Below are 24,523 nucleotides of genomic sequence, written 5' to 3' on the forward strand. Positions count from 1 at the left end.
ATCCTATGAATCCATAAAGTAAAAGTCTGCACTACACACATCAAACTGTAACTTGGTGGCTTTGGGGCTCAAAACAAGCTTACAAAATACTATCACAAATTTTATTACATTTATTCACAAGATGCAATCAACAATATTGTATATAAACATTTGCTGTACATGAACCACTCATATACTAAAACTTAAGAAAAAAAATAATGGAAATTACAAGCAGACATTTGTCTACCTCGTCAGACCTCGTGCTTACCTACTTGAATGTTACCAATTTGGTGTGAAGCTAAAACACAAACTTACATTGCTTATTCAACCAATCAGGTGACATCACCTGGAAAACTGCCAAACCTGTTGCTGCTTTGTGCACACTGGTGCCTGCAATCACCAACCTTGTGTCTGGGCAACAACCACTAGTCACCACTAACACCCTCAAAGGTAACAAATTACAACAATCTGCTGGCACATGATTTACTATCAGTTAAAATCATCTGATAAGGCTTCTACTTCCAATCTTTTAAAGTTATTAGTGATTAATCATACTTAAGTATATATCACATTATAATGAATCTGACTGGAATCTGCTGACACATACAAAAACTTAATTAAAATTATGTGCACCACATAATCATATTCCTTCCTATTTACATCCCAATACACAAATATGTTTTTAAATACCCACTAGGCTGCTCAACCAGCTGACAGGATGTGGTGAAGCTAAGGTGAATGATAATGCTATGCAAAGCATGGATCCAGAGGACAAAGACATACCAGTCTCTACACCACAAGTATTGCTTAATCTCTTCTATAGCTTGGAGAAAATTCTCACACTTCTGTCAAATAAGCTTGATCAAGAGTACATCATAGTATAGTGTTAAAGCCCTAGTAAATGTTGTTGGTCCAAAAATATTCACAGGAAACACAAAATTACATATTCATCACACTTACATTTATGACACCTGACTGTCTTTAGGTGACTCACAACAATGTGTCAACAGCAAACTAGGTGCTGCACTAGGTGTAGATAACTGATCAGTGATGCTGCTTCTATACAGTAAAAAATGTGATCCAGCAAAGACATTATATGATGAAAATAAGATTTTTCTTGTCACTTCATTTTGAAGGTTGCAATAAATATCTATTTACTGATCTCTGCAGGGCATCCTTATTGCTTATTTAAGGCAAGACTTTCATTATTCATAATTAAAGCTTACATGCCAATATGTCTATATTTACAGGGCCATAATATCTTTTTACTAGAAATTTATTAATACATATTTCCATTAATATTTACTTTACCTTTAAAGGAAGACAATACGAAAAAATAAATTTCACAGACTAAAGCTCCAGCCCCACTCAAAAATGTCACAGTACCACACTACTTTTCTTTTGCTATTATGAGCAATCCTTTTGGAATCACTATTTCATACTATGGCACCATACACTTGTTTCATAAATTATTTTTGATCTCTTCAGACTCCTGTGTCAAGACACTGGGACTGAAGAGACTATGGAAAAGACATCAATCTTTGGGGACAATTCTAATAAATATAAAAATCCTTAAGCAGTTTCACTGAGGAATTTCTTTCTGCATTCCTGAAAACACAATTATCCTGACTGGTAGTTCTACACTTGAGCTTCTGCTGTTGTTCTACAATCACACTGTGTTTAGTCACTAAAGGTAAATAAATTAAAATTCCAAAGTTCTAAGCAATAATATTTTCTGTAGTTGAATCCTTCTGGAATGTAAGCAGGCAACCCACTGATATACAAAAAAATTTGAGAAAAATAGGAATGAGGTCATTCATCGCCACAGTAAGCAGCAGCACATCCACCTTAATATTACCTAGTAACTAATAGCAATAGTATTTCTGCCAATTAAGGGAACACTCACCCTATACAGGCCCCACTGAGCTTCAGATGCTGAAGTTCTGCCACCTGGTCTCTGATAGGCAAGGCACAATAAAAACCTGACTGTGTGCATTTCAAGCCTTTCCTGCATGATTGCACACCTTGCCAAGGATAACCAATTAATCCAGTTTTCCCACATCAATATCTGGATAAGCAGCAGCTTGCAACAATGTCAGTACTGTGCTGCATCTTAATAAATTAATGTCTGCAGATTAGAACTGGCCTAAGAAAGGACTATCAAATTATACAGTGATAACTGACGATGAAAGGATGATCGTATTTGTATTGGTAAAGGCACATCCCTCATAATGCACACAACCAAATTAGCTTTTTTGAGACAACAATTTCACTAACATAGTTTTCAACACCAACTAAACATTTTAAAAGGTATCGCTCATTGTTCATTTCCTCATCTATCAAGAACTGTCTGCATACATAAAAATGCAAAATGTAATAAAAAACTGATTCTGATATCATAGCATTAGTCTGGGAATAAAAATGTAATTGTAAGGTCATTATAAACTTCAATACAAGTCCTTTTATCAAAGTGATCCTGTACCACATGGCTCTGCTTTGCTTTGGAAAGAGAAAACAGACTGAAACAAAAGCATTCTGTCTTGAAGAAAAGAACAGCCAACTATGCTAAACATGAAACACGAAGTCTCAAAAGCTACCAAAGACAAATACATCATTGGCAAAATCTTCAGTTGAATATGAGGCATTTATACAAACATATCTACATTTACTTACATATGTATATTCAAGCTTAATGGCTTATGTTGACTTACTGTATGTATCTAATCACTCTGATTTAATACAGTGATCTGTACAAATCAAAACACAGTTGCAAGGATGTGGATTTGATGTGTTTCTGATACAGCACCTAAGGTAACATGAAATTTTGTTCTCACCTACAGCAGTCAGGACGATTGGACAACAGCTTAAGGTGATACTAAAGACACCAACATGACAGTATAAATTAATTCCAAAATGTTTCGATCTGCATGACACTGTATTTGAATAGGAACTTCTATTTGATAAAATAGCCTTTCTGAGTAAAGATTATGTTATCGTCAAACTCCAAAGTGTTAGTATTTTTGATAAATACAGTGTTAGAGAAAGATTAAAATATGGGATCCTCAAATCCATGAACTTAAATGTCATGTCCAGAAATGCAAGGTTATGCACAAATATTTTCATGTTCTGATTCATTTGAGAAGGGCCGTGCAAAATTTCAATGTCTGTGATATCTTCCTTTCAATGGAATTTTAAACAATCTGTGGAATGCTCCATGTATTGGGCAAGTTTATCAATAAAGAAAACATAATCGGATGCTCTGTGCCTGCATTCTTTGAATGCACATCTATTACTCATTCATCAGCACTCCATTTTTCAACTTTTTTATATCAGTGTTTACTATATTGAGCAAATTTAACATTCGTGTTATTTGGTTATTTGCAACCCAAGTTAATTTTTCTTGACTATTCTCGTAATGTCAATTTCATATGGTGAACTATCACACAGACAATACCCTAGAGGAGCTAATATATTGCTATCATACTATTGTACACATAGTATGTGTCTGGCAGGAGACTTGCATAACACCTTGTCCAAAATGTTTTCTCTCTGTTTAAGTCACACACTTCAGTCATCTAATATTACTATGATCATTGCAGTACAAATTTACATACATATACTTGAAACTAACAGCATAGAAACAATACAAATGGTCTATATTTTTTGTTTTCAGTAACTGCATTCACATATATATGTGCCTCAAAGGTTGAAACTGTGTGTTAAGGTTAAGGGATACAAAATTATTGTGAAGTGAAACACAGACCTAACATAAATACCTTCTTCATTACTTTCATAAAAAGCTCCAGCAATCTACAGCACATGGCAAGTGTGATGTCATACATCAAAACAGATAAGAGAATGGAATGCTATAGCTGCAGTGTAAAAATTAAGATATATGGGAAAATTCCAGATTTTGCAATAAAAAATATGATCAGTCAACTTTACACAAGATTGATTTCAATTTCACAATAAACAGTATATTGCAAAGCAATTTCTTAAAACATACCAATAGTGGGCTGAGTACAAAAAGACATTTGAATGCAGAAAAGTATGTGCATGCATGCATGCATAAAATGTGTGTGTGTGTGTGTGTGTGTGTGTGTGTGTGTGTGTGTGTGTGTGTGTGTGTGTGTGTGTGTGTGTGTGTGTGTGTGTGTGTGTGTGTGTGTGTGTGTGTGTGTGTGTTCTACCGCATGATATGAGAATGGTTGCATATAGCTGGCTAAATCTGGATACAGTAAACTCTTAATCTATTGCCTTACCAAAATATAACTGAAGATATTTTACAAATTTTGTGAGGATCAAAAAGAGGGAAAGGAAAAGAAGAAATATATGAGAAATATTATCAACCATTAATAATAGTTATCACTGTCATCAACTGATTAACTCTGCCTTCCACAATGAGTCAGGTATGCAAGAAACCACATGAAACAGTTAACCATTTCACCAAAATGATTATGTCCACAGGAAAGTTTACTGATATTACAGTAACAACAAAGCTGGTGAATATAGCCAATGATCAATAGTCAATGAGATTGTAGTCAAACCTACATCATCAGTCTCCTGCCGATAATATCTGATTCCCATTTAGAGGTTACACAAATGTCAAATAAATACAATATGGAAATAACAAAATAACTGGAAATACTCAGTGTTTTACCAAATTGCCATGTAAGACCATTTTCGAACTTGTGCTACTCATACCATCATGGCACCATGAATCCCTGTGAGGCTTTAGAGGGGGAAGACATCACAGAAGGTTGCTACCTTATGCAGACTTGTGATAAAAAGTATAAATGAGCTGCCTCTAAACTGAGAGAACCTCTGCTTACATCTTTTAGGATTGGTGACTGAACCATTAGAAGTAAGAGATTACTATGAGAGTTAAACATACATGCATTCCACAGCACAGAAATACCTGAATGTATGTTGTGGTGCAGCACTGCTTTTAAATTAGTCTGACAGCAATAACATTTAGAAACAATTATTCTGAACTACTGACAGTATTTATGAGTTTACTGCATAACCGAAGGAGAATCTGGTTTTAAATATATATATATATATATATATATATATATATATATATATATATATATATATATATATATATATATATATATATATATATATATATATATATATATATATATATATATATATATATATATATATATATATATATATATATATATATATATATATATATATATCAAAAGTATGACAGAGGAAGAGCAAGGAACTTTTTGCAATTATAAAACATATCAACTGAACTATGATGAAACATAACTATTAGTTATTTTAGTAATAATGTTATGTAAGTAAATATCAAGAAATATATTCATATGCATAATGACTAAATATTGATGTCTTAAAACATTCATACAAGTAAATATATCCTTATTTATAATATGCACTAAAAGATGGAGACAACATTTTGTTAAATTATATAATGGCCATGTTACATCATTCCACAAAATTTTGTCTGAAATGTAATACTTAGAGAGGCTCATTCATTAATATGAAATACAATAAAAATGGATTATCTTTCTTTTAGATTGCTTAGATATTTTGTCAATGTATTTGTCAGGATGACAGAAACTTATATAACACACTTGTCTTTGGTTTAATGCCCTTTGCATAAACAGCTATGAGCACAAATTACATAACACAATGATAAGGAAAGGGGAAATAACCATGGCAAGGAATCTAAACATTCACATTATCAGGGAACTCCTAAAGACTGATGGCAGCAGGATGGAGCCTGAACCTACCCTGTGTGTGTGTGTGTGTGTGTGTGTGTGTGTGTGTGTGTGTGTGTGTGTGTGTGTGTGTGTGTGTGTGTGTGTGTGTGTGTGTGTGTGTGTGTGTGTGTGTGTGTTTACATTTATAATTACTTATTGTTGCAGTATGCAGGAAGAGCCATGCATAAATTATCCATCTCCATATTCACTGTCATCCAGCTTGATTATAAATGGCTGAATATTTGTTGCGTGGATGACTTTTGTACGTGTGTCTGTGTGTGTGTGCATCTGTATGTGTACGTGTGTATGTATTTTACCTATTTCTATCATACAAAATTTGTGTTAAACTTGTACTGTCTAGCCTCACTATCTACTTTTATCAACTCAGTCTTAAAGTCATAGATGTTCTTTGCACACTCTTTGCACACATCACTTCTACAAGCAACATATTCCAAGTGTCTAGATAACTATTTGAGAAGCAATTTTTTTCTATTGTTTAGGCATCTAGTCTTTTCCAGTTTGTACTCATAATCCCTTGCTTTTCAATCATCCCTTGTCAGACAGTTCTCCTTCTCAGCATTGTCTTATTCCTTCACTGTGAGTTTATGTGTGCATCTCTCATGAGCTCACATGACATGAGATGATATGACCTCCAATGTAATGTGATGAAAGACGAAATCATTTACATGTTGTGTGTGTGTGTGTGTGTGTGTGTGTGTGTGTGTGTGTGTGTGTGTGTGTGTGTGTGTGTGTGTGTGTGTGTGTGTGTGTGTGTGTGTGTGTGTGTGTGTCCATGGGAGGTGGAAAAGGAGCTGCTTATCCTACAACACCACAACTTAAGCAAAGCCTCATTGAGCACCAATTACCCTGTTAAGTCCTGAGTCCATGACTGCTTAATGACATCCCTCAACACAAGCCTTTAATATTTTCATAAGCATTTAATAGATGATGTATATCAAGCAACAGACTTTGGATAATAATATGCACAACAAAATCAGGCTTCATGATTTGAATGGTTATCAGGACCTTGTTTACCATATATATATATATATATATATATATATATATATATATATATATATATATATATATATATATATATATATATATATATATATATATATATATATATATATATATATATATAAAGTCTTGATATAACATGCACTTATAAATATTAAAAGAAGTGGACAGAATATTGCTACCAAGATGTCATTTCCAAAAATTGCAGTGAGATTAATAAAAAAAACATGAAAACCTAACAAGTTTATGTTTAAATGTAATATCTATCAGACACCAACAATACAGACAGAGACAGACAGACAGACAGACAGACAGAGACACACAGACAGACAGACAGAAGAAAAATTACATACAAAACAAAGAGATGTGTGAGCTTGTGAGCATGTGGATCCATGTATGTGACACACAAATGAAGGTAGGAAGAAATGCAGTATGAGGGTTTAACTTGTATGTACATGCAATGGAAAATGTATGTTGTATGAGAAGTAATGTAGCTTGTGAATAGTGTGATACTGGCTATAGAAGATTATGTACAGAGACTGGAGCAAGTTAAAAAGAGCACAGTGAAATAAACCAGTAGGTGTGAAGTTTGAGCAAGCTAGTTTCATTAGTTGTGTCATAGTGGGAGACAGAAACAAAATGACAAGATGAATAGTGTTAAAATGAAAAGGACAAGAGAGAGAGAGAGAGAGAGAGAGAGAGAGAGAGAGAGAGAGAGAGAGAGAGAGAGAGAGAGAGAGAGAGAGAGAGAGAGAGAGAGAGAGAGAGAGAGAGAGAGAGAGAGAGAGAGAGAGAGAGAGAGAGAGAGAGAGAGAGAGAGAGAGAGAGAGACTGGTAAGTTGCCAACTTATCACAAAGGATGACCTGTGGTAAATCAAGCCATAGAGGAACTGAGGGAGAATTTAGATAACTTAAAAATCAAAGGTCCATGAAATGCCTACATAAGAGTTTACTATCATTCTTCAAACAGCAAAATATAATGTCAAATGCCATCAGAATTTATATTATCAGCTTAAAACAATGCAACAATACATGCTAAATACCTATTAAAATAATTTGCGGTAATGACATTTCCTATACCCTCTCTGGGTTTTGTCATCGGAAGGTTTATGGTTCTAATGAAGTTCACTAATGTTTTTCACAACGATGCTTCTGACCTTATAGGACCCTGGCTGAGTTTCTGTCTCTGTTTAACTACATATTCTTGCTGGAAGTCTGATTACAATCAACCTGTTCCTCAGAAATGTGACTGCTCTAATAATTCAAATTACTAAACTATGGTTCTGATTTTGAGTCTTTCTAAAACTTTCAAATCTATCCTCAATTGTCAATATGCTCTTAATCTTCCTTCTGACTGCCAGTATGGATTTCACATGGGCAATCCACATATGATCTAGCTCTGTAATGAATCCTGGTCATCCAGTTTTGGGGAGCTTTGATGAAACTTTTGTTACCTTTGTTCCTTCCCACACAAAAAGCTTTTATCTTACTGATTGACTCTCTCTCTCTCTCTCTCTCTCTCTGACTAGTTACACTCCCATGAATTTATATAACACTGTACATAAAGAAGAGCAAATACCACAGTCTAATATATCAGTGTCACTAAGAAGTGGTAAGCAAACAAAAGTGTAATACATACACTTCAAAGTCAGAACCAATCAACAATACAGAAACAAAAACCATGAACTGTAATCTGTCACACATTGTATAAAACACTACTTGCATAGTCTTGAGGTCTGGCATGGTAGGGTTTAGAGATCACTGCTGCATCGCAAAAAGCTGTCCAATTATTTCAATTTAAGTACAATGTAAAACTTTTGGTGTCTGCCATGGTTATAATTCAAAATGTCCTTGCTACACCCTTATTTACCATCAGGAGCCTCACTGAACAAAAGCAAATGCATCTTCAGATACCCATCATTCATTCTGCTACATCATACTGAGCAAGAGTCACATGGGTAATCAGTCCTCTGTCCCAGTCATCTGATTTAAAATTTTTATACTTGCAATTTAAATATCTACATTAAATACATCTGTTCACTGTCATTCATCATCAATGAAAAGGCCCTGCAAATTACATTCAGCGTAAATCATCTCATGGAAGGTTGTTGCTATTCTCACAAGGTTCACATTCCATAGGTGTGAAGTAGTGATGCGGTGCTAATAATTGGACTTACCTATACATCATTAAACTTCTGAAGACTGTCCCGTAGTCGATCAGTAATCTGGAAAAGAAAAATCATTCCATGAAAAAAAGTTCAGAAAATAAAAATCCCACCTGATACAAACACATGTCCCTTCCTAAGTTAATGTTTTCAAATATCATTTTCCTGACATCTAAAATACAGGAAACCTATGATCTCCCTTTTTAAAGAGACTTCACAATGTTGCCTGTCATCAAATGTCACCACTCATCTCTGGCTTTCTGCTCTGCTCTCGTGATTTACTTTCATTTCTGTAATAAGCTTAAAAGATATGAGATGATGGAAAAAAATATTCCTCCTGTGTTATGTTTTCATCAACAAACAGACATTTATGCCAGCTTGATATATGTAAGTATGAATATTTGCACTTAAATAACTGTGATGCCATATGACAGCAATAAGTCTTAGAATTTATCACACCAGTAGAGCTAATTCACAATAATGCATGAGGTGTTCTTGAAACTCAGTAACCAGAAGGGTTTAGTGCAATGAAAGACATATTTTAACATTCACAAATCTCTGAATAAAACAAAAGCCTTAAAATATTAAATGGAGTTCACTATTGTTCAATCATCCTACACATGGTATATGACACATACCTACTTATATCCAGATACCATCTCTTTTTCCTTTAGCTATATCTTTCCAGCTATTCCCTTCCTTCTCATTAGAATTTATAGCATATCTATTAGGAATCTATAGTGCATAATTATCTTATAACACTTTCACTGCTTCATGTGTCTTTAATGTAATGTGGAAAATGTGCCAGCTATAATTCCCATGGCTGTCAAAGCTAATACACAAGCAAAATGATAAATAAATAAATAAATAAATAATGAAATAATGAAATGAAATGGAAAACAGAAAAGGAATACATGATTGAATCCAATGCCTCACCTTTTGATAAAAGTTAATTTGTTCAGTAAGGAAAGATGTCATGGCTTTCTTGAAGTCCCTTTGCCGTTCATTATGGAAATGTGCCACCTCAGCATGAAGGGCGTAGGCAATGGTGTCAGACCTCCGCACCATCGGGGGAACCTGGTCGTCATCTAGCCGCCCTTCACTTGCTTCTTTCTCCACTTGCCTTCTCTTTGCTATAGCACCCTGTGAACAGATACACCAGTTAAAAAGACGAAAAATGAGCCATGTATCTCATTTAAGAAGGCCTAACTAAAAACTGGTTCCATTACCTGAAGCCTTTAATTTATTTTCTGCTCAAATAAAATGTGTTATTTCTCTAAAAAATACATATATATATATATATATATATATATATATATATATATATATATATATATATATATATATATATATATATATATATATATATATATATATCCTTCCACAGCATAATTCTTTTCCTTTTGAAAAATGAGAGTACTGGAGGAAGCACCAAGTAATCAATCATTACAAAATCATGGGTTACTTAATGAGATGTACCAGATTTGATCTTAAAATCACATGCAATCTTTTGATCCATGTACTCTTCATTTTGAGCTTATCTTCTCAACCTCACTTCCTGTATGCACCACTGTATTATCTGCATACATCACCTCTTGTAGAATCCCTATCCTAAAATCATGAGACAAAACCTTCAAGGGCTTAAAATTAGAGAAAATCTGATGTTAAATTCCCCCATCACTCTTACTTGTGTGATGGCACCTACTTAGTAATTACACTGCCATCAGTACTTTCATTTTTCAGTCTCCTGCTTTCTCATGGTCCATTTAATAACTTATCTTGGTATCTATCAAAGGCTCTACATCAAACAAAATTCATTAAAATTCTTTTGTCTTTTCTAAATGCCCCTTCTGTATCTGCCAGGAAGTAGTTAGTAACAGTGGTCCCTTTGCCTTAACTAAACCCACAGTGCACATCTAGGCTAACTCTTCCTTTACAAATCCCTCCTCAACACAAGGAAAAACATATAGAAGAAAGGCTGTCTGCCAAGGAAGAGTCATCCTTCATTCTAGATATACCTTTGCAGCTGAGATGACGCTGGGGAAGCCATCTATGAGGCCCTTATACTCAAAGAGGAGGTGGCACAGTGGATCCCAATCATGCTTGGGCTCCTCCTCAAACACTGTGCCAATGTCAGCATAAGCCTCGCTCACATGGTGGATAGCATCAGTCAGTCCTGGGGCACCTAATGAAGAAAGAGAAAAGTTACCTAAAAAATAATGGAAGGAATCCCTACTTTAGATATCTTTTATGTTATGTTATCTTCTAATCACTTGTGTAAAAATGTCACAAATACTATTATTCTTTGTTCTTACTATTCATTACAAAAGTTCTTTATTATACTATCTAGCTCTATGTAGCTTCACCATTCATTATTAATGTACATGAGACATTGTGAAAGATGTGATGATGAAAATTTTAAGTATGATAGCATTACTTGCCAAATATAGTGTTTATAGCTGTATTCACAAGCATTTTCTCATATCCTATTCTTTTAAGCCTCCATGAAAGAGAGAGCTAGAATGCATGAGAAAATGAAAGAAAAGAGAGAAAATATTACAGAGTGCAGGGAGGGACTACAAGGACAGGAATTAATGGAGACTTCTGCAGTGAATATTCCCTGGTTGCTGTAGGTTCAAGACACTCAAAAATAAAGACTGAGTATAGGGAAAATCTCATTGCTGAATCTCAAGTGAAGTAAGATCAAACACTTACAGTTTGATGGGTCGGTGTCAAAGGCTCTACTCAGTTTGGAGAAAGAATGTGAGATCTTGTTGTATTCTCTCTTGAAGGCAGTCTGGTGCTTCTTGGTCTGGTCGATGCAGGTGTTCTGGAGAAGCTTGACTGATTCATCAAGGTTGGAGAAGAAACGGCTGTAACCTTCCAGTTTAGCTTCCCTGTAGACACACATGATCTCTAGAAATTCTTCAACAGACTCTCATTCATTCTAACTAGATTTAAAAAATGTTCATTATCTATATTCATTATTAAATAAAGTTGGAACTGGAATACTGTATGCTTTTAAGATCTGTAAAATTATTCGTAGAAATGGTTACTCTGTTAATTAGGAGCACAATTGTTCAGGTAGTGACACATCTGACTACATGACAGGGAGATCAGGTTCAAATCCCAGCATATACTTTGGATTTTGCTTAAGTGACTGCCCACTCTTAGGTTCAGCCAGCCTTGAATGGGTACTGCTCAGTAAAAGGAAGGTTACAGATAGTGAATAAAGGAAAAAGCCACCTTACTCCAGATACCAAGGCATGGGAGAGGGTGATGCTACCAGCCTGTCCCCTATGTTCCATTAGTTTAGTAAGTTTCAACATTAAATGCTCAAATAACTGTAAGTGTCCAATCAGCTAATCATGTAGACTTGGGAAAAGGAATGTGATGTTGCATCTGAGGTAAACCAGTACAGCTGTCAGCAGAAACCCAGGAATTTCAGTCAGTAGTTGGAGAGAAACCTATTTACAGCTATTAATACACACAAACCTAAAAGAGCCATGATGTACAAGGGACAACACACGTGAAAATGTACACTTAAACTTACGTTTGCATGAGGTCAAGTGGAGTGTCGGGCCGCTCAATGGCAAGGTAAAAGTTAGCTCCCACCAGTTTGTCACTCTCAGCCTTGCGCTTGCCAGACTTCCAAACCTTCTCATCATTTGGACATGTGACAAAGTGATGAAACACTTCACACTGAGCCAAGATAGGATGACGACAAATACGATCTACCCATGACTGAAGCATTGTCATCCTGTACTCTATCAAGTCCTCTTCAAATCGACCTGTGGAGCAAAAAAGTCAGTGTGCAAAGAGAACCACTCAAAATATGACTTTTCATAAAGCTATTCACTTTACATTGAATATGGCATACCTATAACATAATATCACATTGTTCCATCAAAAATATAATTAATTTTGTTTCTGCTTGGTTATCCAATGCCACCTCCCATACACAGGATAAGGCAAACAAATGAAGCCAGTGCTTATCAATCTCTTCCAAATTTTTCCTAATGTCTGCATTTTCAGCCCTTACTGACAAGAATCAATTCTGGAGTTCAGTACACAGGATAACAAGTATTACACTGAGCTATGTGATTATGGGTATTGCTTTTTCAAAATAATGATGATAAGGCAACGACAGACAAAATTAACATCTGAGATACAAGAATGTTGATGGACAGAGATAAAGACAGTGACAAACCTGATATTTGTTTCTCTGGCAAGGGTGGTATAGGTATGAGTGGGAATTTTTCACTCAGCCGGCCCTGGATCCAGTCAAAGTGCTTATACCTCCTGGAGACAGCAGTCGATGAGAACTGAGGAGCAAGACTCATTAACACATTACAAGTGGTGTGTGGCAGAATACTGTACTTATCAACAAAGTTGGCAGATGACAATCATGTATAAATCTTAAGTCTGATCTGCACTTGAATAAATAGTGAACCAGAAAGACCATTCATGCTCATTACAAAACTAATGCAGCTAATTCTCAAAAATTTCTGCATCTCATCTCATCTACCATCAGCATGATCTAGTGGAAGTTACCAAAGTTCCTAAGGATGCAAAAAAATTCTAATGATTATTTGAGAGGTTACGTGAATCAATATCTATCTATCTTGTTACAATTCCTCTGGACTTACTTGACTGAACTGGAAGGTGTTTACTTAGAAAGTTCATTACTCACGGAGGGCATCAATGTGTAGGCAATGAAGCTCTTCATGCCATGGAACTTGGACTCCTTCTTTGGTGACGAGATAGCACAGGTGAATTCATGTTGGTTTGGTCTCCATACCGGACCATTCCCATAATCATCAACAAACACCTTGTCCTTTTCATCAACAGAAGCTTTTCCAGCGCCTGCAACAGGTTAGCCTTTAACAAAACACTGCAAGTAACACATGTATGCTGAAGATAAAGCAGGAGAATCATAATTAAATATATTGTTAGGTACAGAACAGAAAATCATATGATCATGGTAAATGAACAAAAAGTACACTACACATCTTGCAATAAAATTAATTTAAAAAAGTAAATTCTACTTTAAATATCTATGCATTTTCTTATACATTTGACAAAAGACAAAACAAACAAACAAACAAACAAACAAACAAACAAACAAGCCACACATAAGCAGGAAAACCCTACCAGGCTGAATGCTGGCCAGCAGTCCCATACTCACCTACAAGGAAGTCTTCAACACCGCTCTTCGCTAAGTTTGAGAAGCGGTTGAAGCTCTTTCTAACAGTCCCGCGGCCGTCCCGACCTGTTTTCAGTCAACCACCAAACATGGTAAAGTGGGCCATTCCCTCAATGGGAGCCTTAGCTAACACTACCCCAAGCTTCACTCAATAGGACCAGGAGTGTTAGTTTTGAAAATAAACATAAGGAGACTACAGAATAGACATAGGATTGCTGACAGTGCAACATATCACTCAAAGAAATCTGTGTTAAATGAGAACAAATAGCTGAATCACTACTTCATCCACTTAGCAACACAAGGATAGTCACTAAACTGGTTCATGTTAATATATCAGATCAAAATTACTGAAGTAGACATAGGAAGATAGAAATCATCACACATCACAGGGAAACTATAAGTAACATGGCTGCAAGCACTGGATGGGTCAGTATGGATGAACAGATGCATGATGAACTACATAACTACCTGCACTCTAAACATCAGGATGTAGCTGTAAAAAATTAATGCTAAACTGATGATGCTTCCCTACAGACCACTGAGAGGGATACTTAAAAAAATATTTCTTTAAACAATGACACTCTGGAAATGGAGAAGCATTTGAATTCCAATTAATTTCCACACTAGACTTGCCACCTGTAAATTGTGAGACAAGGTAAAATGAAAAACATAAACGAGTAAATTGCAAAATGACTCCTTATCTAGTTTACTTTTTGTGTTGCTATATAAAGCAACTGAATAAATAGGGTGACTTCAGAAATTTTAAAATTACAGTATATATTTTGAGCAATATCTGCCATAAGAGATGATCCTCTAACCTACACAAGTATTATTCGAGGTTAGAGTTGCATTTTTTGATCACCATTACCAAAAAGTGGAGGACACATGAATTTGTAGCTACACGGATAAAATTGAGAGGTAGATGGATATGTAGCTTGTAGCCAGATGGATTAAAAGATACAGATATGAGGCATTTACTTAGCTAGTGATTTTACACTAAGGCACACAAGACTAGCACTTGAATGATGCAATAATGATGGGATGATTACCATGTCCTATTTTTACAAGAATCCTCTCTTCCCTGATTGACAGTCTGCTTCATATTCCCATCCACCCTATTGAACAGTGCTGGTGAACTTAATAACAGTGATGTCTGTTATGATATGCACATAAAAGAAAAGGAAACGATGTTTAGGATATAAAAGTACCTCCTGCCATTACCACTACTTCAAAACCCCAAATACTTCTTTGAAATACCAGGACATTGATCTAAATGTTGAAACTTTCTTGAAAGACAAGCAGTTACTGAATGAGTCTGTGCCAGGACACTAGATGAGAGAGATGCTCATTACTTAGTAAACTATAATGGCCATCATACCCAAAGCCATTTTGTACAATTTCCTTTTCTGATCCCTGCATAGGTCTCCTCCCTTTTATGTTTCAGATCAATATATGGTGTTTACTGAGAGCAAACATTTACTTAAACTTCCCTTTCTTGGGGTCACCTAGAAGCATTTTCTTTGGACCAACTCCTCTGAATATGAAGAGAATCTGATTCCAGTGCAACTACCACATGGGATCTTCACCATTGCCACCACTGTAACATTCCTGTTATGGAACACTGAAAAAATTATCCTAAAGGTTAAGTTTGAATGAGAAAAGTGGCTGGGGATCAAACCAGACACAGGGCACTCACGGTACACACATGACTCTTTGTAGCAATAATGCCATAAAGATCACCTTGACTGTCCAGCAACTACGCTAAAACCACCATCACAACTGCCACAATTACCACCACCATCACCCACCCATCGCAAAGAAAACACCTACAAGCAGAGCAGACAGGTTGAGTGCAAACATAACACTGACAAACTGAAAAACCTACATTTGCAGTATGATGCAATTATCTTTTTACTCTATTAGCTTCACAGCACACAGCTCCTTAACACCTAGAAGCAACACCAGCATTCACTTGCTGTACTAAGGAAGCTAAACTGAAAGTCACATAATACATCAGTTCCAAATTGAGGAAAATAAATAAAACCTACCCAGTCCTGACCGAATACAAACATTATAACTAAAACCAATCTAAATGTTTCATATATATGTAGCTGCATATTAAAGGGTGATGAATAAGCATAAGACAGTGAAATGAATTGGGAAAAATGTGATGAATCAAAACACAAAATCCAGAATCAAAACAGAAGAAAATAAATCATGATGCTGGTTAGTGACACTGCTTAGTTTTGTGTATGTATGTATATATATATATATATATATATATATATATATATATATATATATATATATATATATATATATATATATATATATAAAATATATATATACAATAATAATATCTTACAACTTAACATGAAGATGATAAAGTGGGAAAATTTCAAAGTAATCATTATGTGGTAGCATGAAGCCTTCAAGTCATACCTTCCTCCTCTGCATTTGGCTTTTTTCTCAGTAAGTAATAAAAACCTATCCATTGGTATACAGGTATGTTCCATAAAATCTGCTAGAAGGAAACTTTCATTACCAATGAAAACTTTGCTAAGTGATTACATAAAAGACTGTTTTAGTCATCTCCCCAACAACTGTACCCTGATAGATAAGTTCCATGATAAAATCCATCAGTTTTTGACATCTGGTTATAATTTGCGAAGTTACATTCTAATTTGTAACTTGTCCATCAAATTTGTTATTTCCTGGGTCCTTTTCAGGATGTTATCCAAAATCTTCTTTGGTCAATTTACTGGAATTCCACTTTCCATTCTCCACAAAATGCTTGATACATCTCTAGACACAGCCATCAAATTAATGCACTCTATTTTGTCCACATCACTTAATAAGTACTCTCCATCCCAAGTTAATTTCTTAACTCCTTGCTTGTTGCACCTTCTCTAACAGCAGTATTACATATCCAACTAATCAGTCATACCAATGAACTTCATTCTATTGACAAACATAAAAAAGAAAGAAAGAAAACTTGTGTGTTAATTACTATCTATTTAGTATCCTACAATGTAAAGCTACTATCCATTTCAATACATTCCTGCTATCTGGTCATCAAATTAAATCTCAAGAAATGCAATCACCAAAAGACAAGCAAGGTTGTGAACACAAATAAATCTTGATATGATTTCTAGTATATGCAGTGTGCAGCATTGTTAACTGCATACTATATACATACCTTCCTCCATGCTCCATACACTGACTAACAAGAGGATCCCACCAATGTCTGTTCCTCAAAATCTAATCATAAACCACAAAAGATAACATTCATTCACTGTCCTATCTGTCCTGTTCTATCTAGCTCATTCTTCCCTTCCATTTTTGCATTTCCTAAATACAGTATGTATGTTATTAGAGTCTAACCTTGCTCTCAGAGTTATTATTTAGGAATGAATGCATCCAATCTTGTAAGTCCACTCAAATAAAATTAATGACATTCTCCATCTACACATGAATTCACGTTAGTCATGGCTGTGCAACAAAACAGTAACATTGATGGAACTTCTTTGGAATCTGAAGATTTTTAATCAAAGTTCCCAGATCACTATTGAAACAGCCATTTCTTGTGACTTGAAGGCTCCAAGGCAGTCCTCAACCAGCTCAACTCGGTGCAACTCACAAGTGACAGTTATTTACTCTATAGCACTCCTTCAGTTATATCACTAATAGAAGTTTATTCATTCATGTACTAAAGAACCTCATTACAAATACCATTACAGAACTAACTTCTGCTATGTTAGTGTACACTAGTAGCTAAATTTTCAACATCACATACAAGACTCAGTGAAATTAAGGTTGCACATAGTCACACACAGTGCCTTGGCGCAATACAAACCTGCATTGCTGACATCGCTGACACTGCTGGTGACAGGCTTGTGGGAGCGATTTGCTGTTGACAAACCAAAATTACCCGGTCCGTTAGGGTAGCTGGAACCTGGCTCAGAGTCATCGTCATCCCAGTCGTCATCCCATTCATCATTATCGTAGCTCAGCTGAAGCAAAAAAAAAAAAAATACATAAATAAATAAGTGAGTAGATAAATAAAGAAAAAAATATATAAATAAATAACAGGAAATAAGAGACAGCTTTCTGGTATTATTTAGTCTACTTGGCTTCAAAAAAGATTCAAGTTTTGTATGATTAATAGTTTTAGATATATTAGTGCCAGTATCTGTTAATGTTTCTGCAGTAGTTGCCTTCAAAATAAAGGATCCTAACCCTGAACTTCCCCAAAGCATGCGAGTCTCTTACAGTATCCTTAACCTCTTCGATACGATGACTCCTACATAGGCATCATGAAGCACCAATGGAATATATGATGATGCCTACATAGGTGTCATGGTTGGATTCTATAATGGAATATATGATGATGCCAACATAGGTGTCATGGTTGGATTCTATTTTAGTTGTTGTTGAGCAGTCCCATATCCTGTTTTGACTTGTCATAAAAGACTCCATATACAGGGTGTAACGCGAGTTTCTGCAAATACCGAAAGAGGTGAAAGAATGTGTAATTCTAAGTAGGAAATGTTCTATACACATATGCATTTTAAGGCTTAGTTTACCCATCAGAGGAATTGAAAATGTATGGGACTTGTGGGATGTGCTCTGTGTGTAGCTATAAGATGATGGGCAGGCAGTTGCACTGTCACAGCCTCAGTTAAATTACAAATGGTTTAATCTTATTTTTTGCATGCTGTGGAATATTACAGTATCCCATAACAAGACAAATGGTATTAAAAAGCATGTAATTTACTGATAAGCATTATAGGACAACATTATTGTGGTGATTTAAAGTACTCCTTTAAAATGCCATGTGGCATCATCGAAGCAAGGGAGGAGGGGGGAGCAAGTCTAAGCAACCTTGAAAACAGCTGAGTGATGATGCCATGTAACATTTTAAAAGAGTATTTTTAATCACTGCAATAATGTTGTCATGTAATGCTATCGGTAAATTACATGCTTTTTAATACCATTTGTCTTGTTATAAGATACTGTAATAATCCACAGCTTGCAAAAAAATAAGATTAAACCATACATAATTTGACCAAATGGCACCTCCGAGGCTGCAACAATGCAACCATCTATCCGTCACCTTATAGCTACATGTAGAGCACACCCGCGAGTCCCATACATTTTCAACTTCTCTGATGGGTAAACAGAGCCTTAAGATGCATATGTGTATAGAACATTTTCTACTTAGAATTAAATTTTCTTTTACCTCTTCAGTATTTGCAGAAATTTGTGTTACACCCCGGATGTTGTTGAGATTCTATTGCTCCTACCACCCTCTGTTACTACCGGTCATGTACGTGAGCTACACCATGCCACACTCTTTATCCAGAATGAGGAAATCTCATTGGCAGAGCCTTACAACATAGTTTCTCCTCCCCTATGGTCCTCCCCTTATCTTCCATATCCCCCTATCCTTCTCTTCATCCTATAGCCCATCCACCAGGGAGGGGAGATGGTAAGGATATAGTTCTCCCTTCCCTTGTTCATTCGTTGCCCTCTTACCCTCCTTTCCCTGCCTCTTTCCTACATATTCTCTCTCTCTCTCCCAAGAAGGGGAGACAGTGCATGGGGTCTCTCTCTCTCTATCTCTCTGTGTGTGTGTGTGTGTGTGTGTGTGTGTGTGTGTGTGTGTGTATACATGTATAGAGAGAGAGAGAGAGAGAGAGAGAGAGAGAGAGAGAGAGAGAGAGAGAGAGAGAGAGAGAGAGAGAGAGAGAGAGAGAGAGAGAGAGAGAGAGAGAGAGAGAGAGAGAGAGAGAGAGAGAGAGAGAGAGAGAGAGAGAGAGAGAGAGAGAGAGAGAGAGCCATATATGAGCAATGCGCATTTTTAAGCATCCGTAGCGAAGTGGTTAATGGATGGTATCTAAGAGAATTTCCTTTCAGCCTTTGTAAATAATGTCATCTTTTTCTGAATATAATATGTTTATTTTTGCATATCTGGTTCTTCTCCCAACATCTGCATGCATCCATCTTTGCATACACATTCATTATTGTTCTGCAAATGGTTTACACTAGTCATGGTAGATGGCCATAAAGTCATCAGCATTCTCAACGATTTTAAATAAAATTTACATTATTTAAGCTTCCACATTGAAATTACCCTACAAGATTAAATCTGTCTTAAAGATGAATATCTGTGAAGACATATCATATCTGATGATGTCAAAATCATGAAAACAATGAACCTGATGACCTATTGGAAAAAGTATGATTTACCTGCTGTGGTAGGGACTGCCTCTGTGCGTTCTGTGCGTTCTGTGTTTGACCCCCCGTGAAGGTATTGTTCTGGCTGCTCCAGTCCACGCTGGTTCTGACATCTGTCCAGTCGTTGCCTAAGTTTGCATACTCGGTGGGAAGAGGAGGAGGAGGCATGTTTGGGGGAGGGGCTGATGAATCATGTACCTGTAAGAATGATGGATTTAGTTTGTTATAAGGAGAAAAACAAAATTTCAAAAATTTCAAAAACAAAACTTTGCTTAAACCACACTAGGAATTCCACAAAGTTTTCTTAAGGAGGATACAATGCTTTATTTACCACAGGAACTGTTGTTAAGCAGTACCTGGAACTATTTTCCGTAACTAACTGGATATTGGTTCATATCTCACTATACCATGTTGGACTTGTTTTTTGCAGCCCAAGCCAGCAACTGATGTCAAGCAGTAATTTGGGAAGTTTGATCTTCAAGTGCAAGAAAAAACTCAATAATCTATTAATTCTAAACTCATGTCAAGACAACTTCTGAGTTCACTTTGGGGAAACATGGAAGATATTGTCCATAGGCTTCATAGACAAAGATGAGTAGGTTTCAGACCACCATTACCCTTGGATAGAACACAGAAAAAAGAGAAAGAATACAGCAGATGGCATATAATATGGCTGACAACACTAAACTTCCTTTCTGACAGAGATCATTCACTACCACTTCCATTACTCTCCCCAGCCATTCTCTGGTGGCTTATTCACATTGTTTGTGTCCTCCCTGTTTTACTGTCACATTTGGAGCTGTGCAGTGGACAATGCAGCAGCACCACATTAGCAAGACACCTCTCATCTCATTTGTTTGTGTATGTTTTCAAACACAACAGCACCATCAGTATGTAAAATGACTCCGGTCTTTTCCTCTCTCTCTCTCTCTCTCTTTCTCTCTTGCATGCAAACCAGTGTTGTGGTAGCACATGTGATGGCAATAGCAGGAAGACCAGACCCATATGCAATGAAAGTGCAAAACTCAGACATAAAGTATGAAAGTCAGGGAGGTGAGAATTTTGAACTCAGTAAATATGAAATCATGAAACTCAGTAGAATACTGCATGTAAGTAGCTAGGTCTGCAGAAGACTCACCTCAACATAAGCTGCAGGGAAGAGACCCGCCTGTCCCTGGCTATTTGTTCCTTCCCACCATCCTTCACCAACATCCTGCCGTGATACAGTCAGGATCTCTCCCTCCTTAATGCTGAGTTCACCAGTCCCGGGCTGGGCATCAAAGTCGTACAAGGCCCGCACCTGAAATAAAAAAACAAACAGTAAGTTTTGATCAAAATAACCAGTTTCCTAGTTAATGAATAGACAGGAGCTAAATGCAGTTCACCTGCAGCTGTGCTATTTTTAAGATCATTATTGGTAGGTAAGGACTGAGGTCACATCATCTGAGGCAAGACTAGGCACAAATTAGAAATATGTTTGTAGATTTGATGCATTCAGCATTCATACTCTTCCATTTCTTGTTCTCGAAAATAATCCTTCCATGAAGGGAGAAGGATATAGAAGACTTATCTGTAGAGGGAACAGTTATTAAAATGATTTAGTAAGCATAAAAACTTACCACACAAGCTTTGTAAGCAAAATCACTGGATGACCATTACCAGTATCTTCCCTCCATGCTACCAAGAACATCTCACTTTTATGATACATCCTATGCAACTTCATTCAGCACATCCAGCTGTTACATAATGTATAGCACTGCACTGCACTTCAGTCACACTGTTCAAGATTCATGTTTTGAGACTGATACATTTTCACACACACATTTCCTTGTTTGCAAAAGACATTTTCTGACATATACTTCTTTACTTTTGTCAACAAACACAGTGACAGCATAGTGCTTATACATCTGCATACACTGTCACTTTGCTGACATACAATCTAAACTCTCCAGTGAGCTGGGCCTTGTACTCTTATCTCATTATTCTGTCGAACTGTTTCACATATCAGGCCACAATGAAAAGTACGAGTGTGTGATGCTGTAATGGAATGAGATGCACTGCCATACACAAGGGCAAGTCTGCACACCAAAGACACTGATCTTTGTTACATGATCAAACCAGTTGCTGAATGAAAAGTCCATATTTTTGTCACTGAAAACGTCAGATTTCAGCAGTGGTTGGGTAGTATAAAGCCAAAACTGGCCAATCATCTATTGGTCACATCACCAGCATTGACATAACATCACTAAGGGCAACACAAAGAAGTAGACACTCCTACCTTGCACAGATCCTGCCACAACGATTCAGAAGTAGGCATGACACACCACACACCTTCGGAAACACGTCCTTGTCACTCAGTGCTCGGGGAGTGAAACAAGCAGCCTGAACCTTGTTATTAGTGGTGCATTACTGACGGGAATGCCTTGCCTGTGTTGATAGGACTCCGCTTGGGGCGTGAAGACCCTACCTAGGACTATTGTGACCTTACCAGGTAATTTTGTGACCCTGCCAGGTACTTTTGTGATCCTGCCAGATACTAGTGTGACCCTGCCAGGTACTAGTGTGACCCTGTCTGGGAGTGTTGTGATCCTGCCTGGGTGTGTTGATGTGTTTCACAAAGACGGCTACAAATTTTGGATGAAACTTTCTAGGATCACAATAACCATGAACAACTGTGTGACGTGTGGTGTGTGAGGGTAAGGTGAGTCAGCCAGGGTATGTGTGTGAGGGGCCAGTCTGTGGAGAGCACCTCCGAGTCAGTTCCTTACCTGAGTCGCCGCCATGTTTATGTTTTGACATCGCGTGACGTCATCACCTCCGCGGGGCTAAAGATTTAAACCACGAATATTTAAGGTGGCAAAGAGAACAGTACATGACTTTCCGATTGTAATAAAAAAGAGAATGAAATAGCATATAAATAAAGACTGCAAAACAATAAGAAGAAGGCATGCAGGGAGTACCGTTAAAAAGGCAAAATTCTAGAACTACCAGACTAAACCTAAATAACTCATCGTTTAAAGTTTGTGTGTGATATCTTGAAAATATAACTTACAACATTATCATAACGGTAGTCAAATACTACGTTTCTTTTGAAATATTTGCATACAGGCGTCACGTGACTCACTACGGATGACAGGAACTGAATGACTCACTCTCTCTATGAGCAATAGTCGGTATAGGTAGGCTAGCCTTGCTTCGCCTGTTTTCTTTCTAAATGGGATCCCCTTATAAAAGAACAGCGGATGACGTAGACAAGAGGAAAACAAAAAAACAAGAAAACGATTGTGTTATCGTCATCCGTCAACTCACATTACGTACAAGCACATCACCGAATAATAAAGAAAAACAAGGAAAGAAACAAAACAAAACTGGGAATCGTGAATTATAGGTACAGGGTGAAATAATATACGTTCAGGATTACCGCCATATACTAACACATTTGCAACCTTCCTTTCATTTACTAATTATGACAGGTAAGGTTAGGGGGTTATCACAGGTTAGCTAACAGCAGGATTAGTTATTACGTTAGTCACAGCTAGCGTGGAGTGTGTTAGGTGGGTCTAGGGTGCGGGGTGACCCATGATTTTACTACTTCCTTGAGGGAGGTCAGTGTGCGGCGTCACATGATCTCGGGGCTGAGACGCAAAAAAAAAAAAAAAACAACTTTGAATAATTTAATAAGGTTGCATGACTTCATATGAGATTCTTGGCTAGTACAATAGCAGCAAAAAAAAAAAAAAAAAAAAAACTCGTGATTGTGAACATAAACCACCTCTATCTGGTTCTTGGGAATGACTCACTTGAATATAATGATTATTAAATTACTTTTCCGCCTTCCTTTTACTTTTACTTTTTTTTTTTTTTTTTTTTTATCGATTCCTTAGTTATCTTGTACACATCCAGCTTAATAAGTATTACTCATTCCTCTGACTAGCTAGCACATGTGACTTCAAATAATATTACGAGTCAACCACTCTCGTCCAGCCCATGGTCTGCAGACCACCACTACCATTGGCCTTGGCCTCGTCCTCCTTTATCGGCAAGGCAGGAACAAGGTAGGAATCATGAGCTGCTACCAATGTCACCACCACTAGACGTATTCTCATAAACGCGGAACTACGATTTCATACCCAATTTAAAACTATAATTTTCCGAATTACTGTTATAGT

At 36.6% G+C, this 24,523-nt stretch overlaps 1 protein-coding gene and 1 long non-coding RNA gene across 6 annotated transcripts in view; one reads left to right on the top strand and one right to left on the bottom strand.

Annotated features, from left to right (window-relative positions):
- Positions 1 to 11,379, top strand: part of LOC135094743 (uncharacterized) — an 18,402-nt gene extending 7,023 nt beyond the window's left edge. The window contains exon 2 of the long non-coding RNA XR_010263957.1: positions 10,935 to 11,379. This is a non-coding gene — a long non-coding RNA (uncharacterized LOC135094743). The remainder of the gene's footprint in view (positions 1 to 10,934) is intronic.
- The window catches only part of LOC135094691 (sorting nexin lst-4-like), a 33,144-nt gene continuing 15,030 nt past the window's right edge, over positions 6,410 to 24,523 (bottom strand). For 2 of the 5 annotated variants that reach the window (XM_063995009.1, XM_063995039.1), the window contains exons 2-12: positions 21,493 to 21,654; positions 20,367 to 20,552; positions 17,971 to 18,127; positions 14,097 to 14,180; positions 13,602 to 13,774; positions 13,119 to 13,233; positions 12,462 to 12,699; positions 11,624 to 11,805; positions 10,927 to 11,093; positions 9,845 to 10,051; positions 6,410 to 8,968 (exon numbers count right to left, since the gene is read on the bottom strand). In XM_063995009.1, coding sequence (XP_063851079.1) covers positions 8,921 to 8,968; positions 9,845 to 10,051; positions 10,927 to 11,093; positions 11,624 to 11,805; positions 12,462 to 12,699; positions 13,119 to 13,233; positions 13,602 to 13,774; positions 14,097 to 14,180; positions 17,971 to 18,127; positions 20,367 to 20,552; positions 21,493 to 21,654 — 1,719 coding nt within the window. In that variant the 3' untranslated portion in view covers positions 6,410 to 8,920. The other 3 variants (XM_063995031.1, XM_063995021.1, XM_063995017.1) reach the window with 3 other exon arrangements.

Source organism: Scylla paramamosain, chromosome 3 (genome assembly GCF_035594125.1).
Source record: "Scylla paramamosain isolate STU-SP2022 chromosome 3, ASM3559412v1, whole genome shotgun sequence".
NCBI lineage: Eukaryota > Metazoa > Arthropoda > Malacostraca > Decapoda > Portunidae > Scylla > Scylla paramamosain.